The sequence below is a fragment of the Calypte anna genome, chromosome 1 (genome assembly GCF_003957555.1).
Source record: "Calypte anna isolate BGI_N300 chromosome 1, bCalAnn1_v1.p, whole genome shotgun sequence".
In the NCBI taxonomy this organism is placed as follows: Eukaryota; Metazoa; Chordata; class Aves; order Apodiformes; family Trochilidae; genus Calypte; species Calypte anna.
Window position 1 is genome coordinate 78,747,109 of NC_044244.1, and position 12,580 is coordinate 78,759,688.

The following is a 12,580-nucleotide window of genomic DNA, read 5'->3' on the forward strand; positions in this document are numbered from 1 at the left end:
ATTAAACCCATTAAACTAGTTCTTCCTTCTTACGTAGTTCTTAATGGCATCCTCTCAGTAGTTGTGTTCATGAAGACAGAGTTTCTGTGATATGTCAGTCTAGCATGACTTCTCCTTTTTGCAGGCTGTATGCCTGGCATCCTCAGTCCCTTGCTGTATCAGAAGCATTTTTTGGCTTTTGTCAGATTTTGATTCACTTTCTGCAGTCTTCACTTAGTTTCATTTCAAGCGATCTTGCAAGATTCCCATCTGGTTGCACTTGGAGTTTTTCCAGGCCTGTTGCATATTTGCAGACTGCTCTGAAAAATTATGCACCTCTAAAACCACAGCATCAGATTTGTATAAATCAAGACAGTCCCTTTTATCTTACTTTTCTCTTGTTCCTATATTTTTAGTAACAGTTTTTCCAGATGTTCTCAATCTGGCTGGAGGAAAATGATCTTTGACCCCTTACCTGTGACAAAATTTGATTCAATATGGGGAAATGCTGTCTTGTAGCTTCATCTGAAGAAATAATTTAACTCAAGTACATTCTTCTTGAATGCTTCCACTATTACAGGAGACAGATCATGTGCTGTGCTTGTTCCAAAGTTTGATCTTGAATGGTGACTATTCCTCCTTATTTTTAGCTCTTGCTAGCTATTTCAAATGTTAGGTTATCCCATCGCTGGGAGTATCTCGAGTGAGTAACGCAATATATTCATTAAAATTCATGCCCCTACTGGCTTCAGAAATGCGCTCAGTTTCTGAAGCAGGCACAGTGGCAGTGCAGGTATCAGTGGTCATGCAAAGAAACAACATATGAGCAAGCATTACACCTCAGAGAGTATATAGTTCTGTCCTCTATGGAAGGGTGAAACCCCTACTCCTTCCAGCAGCCCAGGAGGGTTGCGGTTGCCACTTCCCTTTTTAAAACCCACTGTGCATATGTGATAGAACTGGATACAGCTAAAAAGCAAAAAACTTTCAGACCACAGGAGAGATTTTTTTTTTTTTTTTTTTTGAGATACAGTCAGGGTGGTCCCCATAAATCTTTGTGCACATGGCTTGCAATGCAGCAGCAGTGTCTGTGGGACTGCTGTGCCCCTGGCTTGGGAGGTGGAGGATGCCTGCTTCCCCACCACCTCTGCAGCACCCCTAAATCATCAAGGGAATAGTGGCCACCCAGATTGAAACAACTTCAACCACAGTTCCCAAAGACAGAAGTTACTCTTTATTCCCCTTGCAAAAAGGGAATCTCAAAAGCATAAGGGTTTTGTTTCTAAGATAATAATTATCTTTTGAAAGATTCTGTATAGTGCCTTCCCCTACTCTTCTCAGAAATGGAGGAGGATGGTGGTAGGATTAACTCTTCCAGAAGAATGAAGCAGCAATAATTGTCTGAACAGCCCTGGAACATGGGGAGGACAGCATCTGCCAATCTGTTTTATTTTGACCAGAAATATTTTTTCCATATGCTGCAGTCTGGAGTCTGAGATGCGTCAACTAAGGTTGTTTGGGGATTTTGGTTTCCTACTGGACTGTGTGATGATTCCTTTCACCAAAACTTAGATTTCCTGATACTTCAGGAGAAATAAAAAAAAATTCTTCCCATAGTTCTCTGGATTAGGAGAGGCAAAGAGAAAAAAAATATTAAAAGAGAAGCTCAATAATATCAGGAATCCTATCCATGTGTAACTTTTTGGTCTCTGACAGTTTTATTTAGCTGAATGCTAAGTATAGACTGAAATTATAATATATGGCTCATGCTCAAATGTCAAGGTACTATTTTGGTCTTAGTTTCTGAAATAAAATAAATTCAGTCACAGTAGTTAATGGGGAGAGAGAAGCTATCTCTTCCGGCAGAATAAGCAGTAGGAGAGTGCGTTTCATTTTATTGGATATGATTTTGTGCTGAGGACCTGCCTGCATCTGACTTGGACTTTTACATGGACCTCTCTCCTTACCCCTAAGAGTGGTCTCATGGCTTGTTTTTTTCCCTGCTGTTCCCCCACATCACAACTTGGTTGTTTCTGTGCCTCACATAATTCATACTTTAGTGCTAGCATGCGGGCAGTGTAAAGAAAATTGATGAGCAATTATATTCATGTCAGTGCTGACAGTGGATTTCTTCTTACTCCTGATGTATGGCTGCTATCATGTTTGTGAATAGAAGAAGAAATCCCTATATTTAGTTGATGTTCAGTTTGCTTGACAAGGGAGTATTTTAGAAAGAAGCTATCTATTAGATGGGTAAGTTTATTTTATTTTCTACAACAAACCTCTTGAAGTATTATTTCAAAGTTGACCCATGTTTACTGCTTGAGATGCCTGCACTATGCATTTTTAAAATAACTATTTGGCACAACTTTCTGAATAGGTGCAGACATGTTTGCAGAAGTATTAATTATGCCATCTGGTAAACTATACACACTGGACTTTTTGGAGCATGTTTTCTTGTAAACCTACACAGTTTTCCCAGGGAAGGTTACTATGCTACTGTAACCATGGCTTTTGAGAGGTTTCTGATTTAAATAACTGCCTTCTCCCCTCTCTAGTTCAGTGGTTAGCAGCTGGAGCTTTTGAATCATCAGTGTCCCCTATGCTGCTAAGTGATTTTTACATTTTGGCAAATGTTTGGCAGTAATGGTACTTACTGGAAAGGGCCTTTCTTCCACTGGGGTTTGTTGAGAACCTTGCAGATTCCTCTTCATCTGATGTTGAAGCAGTGTGAGTTTGGTTTTAAATAACTGAGCAGTTTTGCACAATGAAGCCAGATGTGGAAAGCAGCTGTCTTAAGTACTGGGGTGCAACTAAGGTGTCTTTTGGAGCTATGACAATTATTTTCTCCTATAAAAATTTGATTGCAATAATGTAAAATTTAAGATTCAAAATCAAAATCAGGGCTTCTTCCAGTTTCATAATGTCTCTGTCTTGTTTTGTAAGGATAACATTTTTTGTAATCAGAGCAGTGTCTTCTCAGCAGGTGTATCCTTTCATTAATCTTAGTAGGTAATGATTCTTTATTTGTATTTAAGAGATGGTGATGACAAATGGGAATAAAGACCAAGACTGTTGTCTTCATGTGTAGGAAGATCCCTCGTAATCTCATGTAGATCCCTTTCATTTGTTCAAAAGTTAAGTCTTCATTTCAGACACAGTTGATTCCATCAGACAACTATATTTTTGTTATTCTAGTACTTTTTTTTAAGTATCCACTTAAAAGACCCAACAACCTTTCCCTTGACAATGTGACAATAGTATGTACTAGTTCGCATGGACCTGAATAATTCAGTATTTGACCTTGTAATTTTTAAAAGCTCTCCAACCCAGTCTGTGGAGATCTTATCAGTGCACAGAAATATCAGAAGGGAAGGTGTAAGAGGGAGAAAAAAGAGGGAGGCAGGCTCATTTCTTTGGTATCCTGTGACAGGACAAGAGGCAATGGGCACAAATTAGAACATGTGAAATTCCATCTGACCACAAGGAAACAGTTTTAACTGTGACAGTGGTCAGACACTTGAACATGTTGCCCAGAGAGTTTGTGGAGTCTCCACCCTTGGAGATAACTCAGAAGCCATCTGGACATGGACATCTTGGGCAACCAGTTCTTATTGGCTCTGCCTGTAGAGGGGACCAGGTGAGCTCCAGAGGTCCCTTCTAACCTCAACCATTATGTGATACTTTGAAACCTCTCTCTGAGGAGCAGCTGCTCCATAGTATTTTCAGACTTGGCACAGCAAGAGCAGCTGCTTCATGGAGTAATTCTGCCAAAAATATGCAAAGTAAATTATGCTTTTCCTCTGCATTTCAAACAGAAAGAGCAGTCACATTCATGATTTTTTTTTTCTTTTTAAGGAGAGGTTTGCACAATTTTTGAAATAGCTTAAGTGATTCCTGTTACTCACCAATGTTACTTGAATGTATCCCTAATAGAATGAAAGCTGAGTGGGAATCACTGAGGGAGGTACAGTTTCAAAACATATAGCAAACAGTGTTGGTGCTTTTAGGGAGAGAGGTCCACTACAGGGCCTTTTCCACATAGTCAAGTACTGGCACAATTTTGTAGTTTATCACTTTATTCATCCCACACTTCTTCTAGATTTGCATTTGACACAGTCTTTAAAGCTTCCATTCTTCTTTCTGTCTATTTTTCTTTCCTCTTTTTTTTTTTTTCTTTTATCTACCTTCAGTACAAATTGAAAGTGCAATGTATCTTCACAGTCCAGAGAGAACAGAGTAAATAGAGTGGCTAATACAAGTCACTTTTCCTTTTTTACAGTTATTTTGTGTGTCAAAGGCTGCTACGAAACTGAAAGGTCAGGAGATCCCTTCTTTCAGCCAGCATGACCCCTCTGCAGTACCTTCTTTTCTAAGCATTCATGAGACCTTAAGAGCTGTTGCTTAGATGCCTGTGCTTGAGCTTACAAATTGCTTCTTCCCATCATCTGGAGTAACATCTGTGTTTTTAGTGAAATGTATGGATGGATTATTATCTGTGGATCCTTCTGTGAAATTGCCCTTGTCTATCTAATCTGAATTCTCTCTGCTGCTATAGGCAGTCTTTAAATAAAGATTCTTGCACTGTGTAGGCTCCTGTTCTTGGGAACTGAGCCAGTTTGCTAAATTTTGGCAATATAAAAAATCCTTAGGAAGGCTATTGATGGAATTTTTTTTTTTGAGGAGGAAGGCAAAGAAAGTAAACAAGCTTTTTAAAAACCCCCGCTTAAATTAAGGAGACCTGAAAACAGCCTTTAGAAATGGTGGGAGAGCAATTCAGGTTACCCATAGTCTTTCAGGAAGTTAATTAATAAAAAAAAAGCCTCCCAAGGTTTGTAAAATTCCTTTTATCTTGAATTGGGATGAAAAGAATGTTTGCAGGTGTGAAATCCCCGCATCTTTTAGAACTGGAAAGCTTTGAGAGTGGCTCCATCCTGGCAGGCTGGCAACTGGGGGGAGCCAGCTGGGAGACCACCAGCAGGGAAAGGGCACATTTTCCTGTCGACTCTTTTATCTTCTGAAAGCTGACTGGAGTGTGCAGAAACCAGCAAACACCCTCTTTTCTACCTCAGCAAACCCAGAATTTTCAGAAACAAACCCAGAATTCTTCTGTCAGCTCTGAAGGCAACCCTTGGCTTTTGGGTAGTTAGGATTTAAATCCTAGTTAGTAACAGGAAGATGAGTGATGTCATAATTCTTCTTGTACAACTTGCTCACTAAATCTGTTATGCAAGATACAGCTGAACAAGGAGATTTTATTTCCTCTGCTGCTGCCGTTCCTTTAAAAGGTTGCTTTGTGGTTAAGTATTTTAGTTAGTAGTACACCTTGTGTTTTTTTAAAGAGTAAAGAGAAACCAAGTTCCTTTCATAATACCTGATGATAGTTTCTCTGTGGCACGGATTAATTAATCAGTGACACTTGCTCACCCATTTACCTGACTCTTTAGAGCACAGTAGTGTAATTTCCACTCTGAATTAAAATACTCACAGATACTAGAATATAAATAACCAAATGCCTCTTTATCAAGCAGTAAGGCAGAGTGCTAATGTCATGTTTTGGAACAATTGTTTCCTGATGGTGACAGTGCAGTTATATGAGATGAGGCCATAACATTATGCTATCTGTATAGCATAGCAAGAGGTGTGTCACATGACTTCAGTGTTCATGTCACATGACTCCAAGGAAGATGAACCTGAGCTTGGTATGAAGGAGCCACTCCTCTGCCCTCTCCACTGTTCTCTGCAGAGCAACTGGGTGCTTCCTTGAACATGCTCTGTGCTTTTTATGTATAGGTAGAAGGCAATGGTTCTCTTAACCTTAGGGCTAACAGAGCAGAAAGCATTTATGCTGTATTGTCCAGGCTATGCCCTAAAGGATTTCTGGAATCCTTCCAAAATATACCCACTCCTACAAAAAGATGTGCAATATTGTGTTATTTCTTACACATGGACTGATTTGCATGTATAAACAGCACTATGCAGATTCTGTGAAGGTGAAATATAAATTAATAAAATTCATTTAAATTCATAAAACTAAACCAGCTTTAGTATGCATTTTGAGTGCTTCCAGGTTAGGTTTTAAAATATATCTTCCATGTGGAAATACTGGAGCATGGTTAGAACCACTACCCAAACCCACATCTTTCTTATGTGGGTTTCCATCAGCACTAACTGGCTGACCTTTTAAACTTGTCAGAGGGCTATTTTTCACAACTCTGACTACTCAGTCTGCACTACTGGTCTGATCCTTAATCAGCCAAACACAGTGAGCTGCAGGCCCTGAATATTTTCAGCAGTGTTGTTTTATAGCAGTCTAATTAGAGCAAACTCCCTTCCCCATTGAAATATCACTGTCTGTGAAAGATGCTTGAATTTTTTAAAAAACTATGGAAGGTAATTACATTTTTGACACTGCGTTTGGAGTGTGAGACTTCTGAAGTTGGAGCAAGGACCTCTTAAGGGACTGGACCATCTGTCATATGATGATAGGTAGCAAGAGCTGGGACTGTTCCATCTGAAGCAGAAAAGGCTCAGGAGGGGGGAGCTGTGTGTGTGTGTCTCATTAAAGTGTATGAATACCTGATGGGAATCAAAAGAAGCATTCAGGCACTTTTTAATGGTGCCTGCTGATGGGGAAGCAGACAGCAGCAGCGTGAAGTTAAACACATAAAAATTAATTTGAATGCACGACAACACTTTTTTTTTCCTATGACAGTGGTCAAAGTCTTGAGCAGGATGCCCAGAGAGGCTGTGGAGTCTCCTGCTGTGGAAATGCTAAAAGCATAGCTGCAAATGTCTTGGACAACCTGCTCCAGCTCACTCTGCTGGAGCACAGGGGCTTTAGATCAGAAACTCCCAGGAGACGGAGATCCCCTATGATTTAAATGGTTCTACAAAAGTTTTGTTGTTTTGTTCTCAACACTGTATTAACTTACTAGGTACACAAGCTAATGTCATTAAGTTGTCTCAATATGTGGTAGGTTACACTGTGCTTTTCATTACCATATGAATATGAAGCATATCTAAAAGAATTTGCCTTTTTTTCTCTCTCCTTTCTAGGTTCTGGGAACGCCTACAAGGGAGCAAATTAGAGAAATGAATCCAAACTATACTGAATTCAAATTCCCTCAGATTAAGGCACATCCATGGACTAAGGTGAGTGTGTTGAACTGAATAATCAAGACATTTGGGCTGAAAGTAAAAATTAAAGGAGTTCAGTGTGTTCAGTGGCCTGGTGGCGTTCAGGCTTTACTGGGTACCTTTAACTAAGCTGGGGACCTGGTATCTTTTCATATAGGTAAGAAGAAGGTATTGGAGCAGTGCACTGTAAAACATATTGGTCTGGGTATTTTGAGGTTGCCTACAGGCTTTTGTCTTTTTTTCCTGAACAGTGGTGTCTTTGTTTATAGCAGATTGCATTATATCTAAATCCTATCATGCTTGCTATAAATTGGTACGCACAAAAGTCACTTACAAATGAGAAAGTGTTCCAGTGACATGTGTGACACTTCTGTAATGCTGTTACATAATGTGACAGTGAAGGCTGATGATCACTTCTTTAACTGGCTCTTTCATAGATAATTATCATATTTGTACTCAGAAGTGTGATGATGAGGGGCTGGTTTTTTTCTTGGAGTTACTTCTCAAGGAGACACTATTCCAGTACATGCAAACGATACTATAACCTCCATGATCAAAGAGGAACCTGCTAGCATTGACACAAATACATGATTAAGCTGTCTTCTGTATGTTAAGGAAAGATGAATATTTGACTTAGGACAGGGTGACAGTAATTTAATTAACCTTTTGGCTGTGGGATAAATTAAATATTTCGTATCAAGTAATTGAAGCCTGGGTAGTTAACTTTTTCTTTTTGCTGCTGGAGAAATCTCTCATATAGTTGCAGTATATTCTCGTCATCTCTTAATGCCTCAGATTTCCTTTAACTAAGAAAGCAGGGTGAATGCATGGATGAGTTGCATTCCTAGCTGAGCAAACATACAGGTCAGACTCTTTAGACCAAATGTTCTATGGTGTGAGAAACTCCACAGTTAGAGAAACTAACTAGAGCATCGATATAAGGACATGTACCTGATAGGTACATGCTAATCCATGTAGTCACTATTTTTGTGACAGCTTCTCCAGTGGGTTTTGTACCACTTTATTTCTTCTTTTCCCCACTAGTCCCTGGTGACCATTTCTATAGCAGTTTCTTTCTGTGTCTTGACTAAGTGATTTACAACAGTATAGGAGGTTAATAATTTTAATGAGGCTTTTTAATACTTGATGTTATCAGGGGAAAAAATTAAGGGAAATTAAATCCCTGGGAGTTGTTGTCTTCTGTTTTGAATTGCATTGTGATAGAAGTCACGAGAAGCAAAGTGGTTTTTTTTTTTTGGATTAGAGAGGGTTAAATTAATTTGCAATGGAGTAGGAGCACAGAGATTTACTGTAGGAAGTGGAGTTGAGCACCTAAGCTAGCTGTGCAACTTGTCTTCTGTCTGGATAGCCTTAAGAATCATCTGTATGCACTTGATGGTCTATTAGACCACAAACGAGATCTTTTGGAAAGTAAAAAAAACTTCAAGAAAAATCTGAGACTTCTATTTATATGAATGTTTTTTTGGTCATTCTAAAGGTTGTATCTGAAATTCTGTGGTGTGGACTTAAGTTGGGTGTATCTGGGTCTGATCAGCTCTCTAGGTATTTCTGGCAGGCGTACGTATATTATTTTTCAGCTCAGTGTTGCTATGGTGTTGTAATCTGCTACTGTTAGCTGCTAGATGACAAAAAGTGGTGTGTGGTGCTTTAGCAGAATGGAAGAGGTTCTGGTTTTTTGGGTTTTTTTTTAAGAACCAGGGAAATTGTTTGAGACTGAGTAAGTATGAGTTCACAAAGAAATAGTATGTTTTGGACTCATACAATTTCAGCCTTAAATTGGAATTTTGAGCACACGTTTTATGGGAATTTGAAGTCTGCCATCATGGATGTATCCAGTAGAAATGGTGTAAATCAAGTACAGTATTGATAGTCAATATTATGGAGTAGTATGAAAAAAGATAATGTCAAATTAGCAAGGCTCTTTCAAGCTAACATTCTAAAAAATACTTTTCTATGATGCAGCAATAATGTGAGTTTACAGTGCATACATGTTCTCAGACTGGTTTTCCAATATGTTGACAATTTGAGATTGAAGTGCTTTTGTACTCAGAGCTGGAGTCTCTCTGTATAAATGCACAGAGGCTCCTCTCCCTCCAGTGTTGTTCTTGGTTGCCCAAGCATGTGCCTGTTTTTCTACCAGTTATGTGCACAATGCAGGTGTTGATGGGAATTCAGTGTCCCTGAACAGCAAAAGGAAAGAGAACCTTAACTTTCCAGGAATATTTAAAATATTAAATATTAAAAAAAATATTCAACAACTTTCTTCCAAGTCAGGACTTCTGTCATCTTCTCTTACCTCTTCTCCGTCAGAGATGGATTTTGGTTCTTTAAAGGGATTCCTCTTAAGAATACAGGACTGTTTGAGTTGGTAATGTAGCTGTTCTTTTAATACAGACCTCCATTTGTTTTTGCTTACTATAGAACAGTTTGTATTCATGAAGGTGCCTCTGCTGCCTTGGTCTGTAAGTAAGTCGCATTAGGTTATAAGAGAATCAAGGTTTTCCAGGGGTGGAAATATCTTTTGAATTACCGATACAGTTAGAAAAAAATGGGCAGGCTTTTAGACATAAAATTGTGTCTTCAGATTTATCTTGGGTGAGAATACCTGTCCATTTTTTCCAGCTATATCAGCTCATTGAATGAAAGTTGATACCTTTTCTGGAGGCACTGCAGCTGCTGTTTCCACTAGGTCAGAACATTCCTTCTGTTTTTCAGTCTCTTGAACTGAAAAACTCTTCTTGAGCCAAGTTACGTCTTGGAAGTGCAGTCTCATCTCTGCTACTGATCTTTATACTTGTTTACCTTCTCTGAGTAAGGTTCATCTATACTTAAAATAGTGTGACCGGAAAACCAAGAAGAAAATCTGACATCAAGTGCACAATTATACATCACGGAGCTGTTGTGTTCAGCTCTGGTGATTACCTTTCTCTGACACTTCCAGATCTTCTGGAGGAGTCCGGGAAAGTGGAGTGGCTGATGAAAGGTCTAAGCAGATGCTTCTTAAACTTCTGTTAGATAGGCATTGCTCACCATGGCCCCGTTACAGCTGGTCTTTATCCTTACATTACTCAGATTCTACCTTCAGATCTCAGATCCCTTGAGTTATGAAAAACAAAGACTGTGTTGTAATTATTTCCAGAGATATGAAAAATGTCTGAATGTGACGGCCTGCCTTTCCCTGTGTATCCAGCTAGTAAATGATCTCATTTGAGTAAGATTGTAGTAAACGTAATACAATTATGTAGTTTAGGCCTCTTCCGTATGGGGGACATGACTCATTTGGGTTTTTTTCCCCACCCAAGGATACTTCCAGATGTTTGCTGGTAATGGCATTATAATGAGCCAAATTATGCTACTGAGCTGCAAGCATGCTCATGGTTCATGATGGCAGAATGACACAGTAGTTTGTATCAGTACAAGCTGTTTTCCTAAATCAAATCATAACCTTTGCCTTGTCTCCATCGTTTGGACACGGAAGTAGTTTCCACTGCAGAAATGGATGATGCATCTCTTCAGTATGCTGTAGTTTAGTGGCCTTTTTTTATCCTGAAGAAACTCTTGCAAAATTGTTCATACATGCCAGCAATTCTTAAATACACAGTTAGTGAGATAAATTTGAGTGTATTCAAAGCAATGGCTTCATTCGTCATCCCCAAACCTATACCTCGCTGGTGACAGAATCATAATTTCCACATCAATGTTGAGATGGACAAAGACAGGAGTCTTTTGTTTAGCACTGGGAGAGAGAATAAAACTGTCACATCTAGATTGGTTTTGAGCATCTCTGCCCTTCTACAGTGCACTCTTGTGGATGAAAATGCAAGAACTTTTTCCCACAGAACTTTGCCATCACAATAAAGTTGCAGCCGATCTGGGAAGCGTCCCACGCAACTTCGTGAAGCACTTCCTTTTTTCTTTTCTTTTTTCTTTTTTTGTTTGTTTGTTTGTTTGGGGTTTTTTTTTGTTTTTTGTTTGTTTGTTTGTTTGTTGCTTTTTGTTTGTTTTGGGGTTGTTGTGTTTTTTTCCTCCTATTATTTGTACTCTAGAGAGAGCTCTTCTGTGTCTTCAAGTCAAATTATTATAGCAGAGGAAAGCATTGCTCAAGACAAAACCTCATGCTTTCTTCTCATCCTTTCTGGCACTTTTCCAAAGCAATTGGCCACTTAGTCTGCAGCTGAAGCTGTGCAGAATCACAGTTGGTTGTGTTGCACGTTGTAGGTTTGGATGTTGACTTTATGATCCATATTTCTGCCTATAGTATGAGAGAACTAATATTATAAAATAGTTTGCAGATATTTCAGTCTGAGAATCCTCAGTATGTCTGTCTCTATGTGTGTGTGTTTGTTCATTGTTTACATTTTGCCATACTGATCACTTTAGCTTGAACACTGAATTTCTCTATGCTTCCCACACTGGGGGAATGGGACATAAAGAATCTGATCTCTCACCTGAGCATGTATTTCCACCTTCCAGAATCAGTTTCAGGTCTTCATCCTGTCCTTCTCCTGGTTCTTGTCTGTTTTTTAAGCAGATTGTTTTGCTTGTAATGCCTCCGAAGTGACTGCTCATACTGTAGGTTTGAGGAAGTATACCAAACAGTAAATCAGACAGCTTTTTTTGTCACTTCTAATTATAACTGCTGACAAAAGAAAGCAAAGAATCTCATGTAAGTGGACTTGCATTTTTAATTAAAGCTGAAAATGCAAACTTTTCTTTCTGAGATTGGGGTCTGATCATTTGTAGAGCTACAAAGGTACAGTGAACTTGAGATGTTTCATAATTGGCCTCGGTTCACAATGGAGTGGGGTCAGTTTTCCACCTCTCAGCTGCATATTCCTGATGCCTCCCTTCTTTATGATTTGTATAGTAGCAAAACCCTCCTGAATAGCAGGACTGCTCAGGATTTGGCTCACCTTTCTTACCTGGATGACCATTCAGCCTCAGCTACAAGTATTGGGAAAAAGGAACAGGGCAGACTTGTGTGGGCAGCAGAAGGGCAGAGATTTATTATCTAGCATGAACTGGAGGCGATTTCTGCCTGTTGTGAAACCGTGCCCTGACCTTCTTCTGAAGAGTACAGTTGTGTTTTTCACTTGGTGTGAAATGACTTTCCAAGCGAAGAGTGAAAACAGCTCTGCTGCAGACTAACTTAAAAGAAAAAAAAAACTTTTCTGTCAAGTTCATATTTCCCAGCTCCTTTTGTAGAAGCAATGATTTTTGACAGTGTAAATTTTTTCTCTCACTTTAAAGCATGAGAGAAGAAGCCTGGTTTGTTGAGTGATAAATTAACCTGCCTCTGCCCAATTTGTATGCAGTAAAGAAAGTACTGCTTAACAGTAAATGAGGGGAGTACTAATGTAACATTGAGACATGATTTGTATGAGTGCAGCTACAGAAATCAAATACTAAGTTTAATGTGTCTTCTGCAATGTGCCATCTG

General features: G+C 39.1%; 1 protein-coding gene across 1 annotated transcript in view; it reads left to right on the forward strand.

Annotated features, from left to right (window-relative positions):
• GSK3B (glycogen synthase kinase 3 beta) overlaps window positions 1-12,580 on the forward strand; it is a 146,611-nt gene that overhangs the window by 114,140 nt on the left and 19,891 nt on the right. The window contains exon 8 of the mRNA XM_030456009.1: window positions 7,039-7,134. Within this exon, the coding sequence (XP_030311869.1) occupies window positions 7,039-7,134 (96 nt within the window). The remainder of the gene's footprint in view (window positions 1-7,038; window positions 7,135-12,580) is intronic.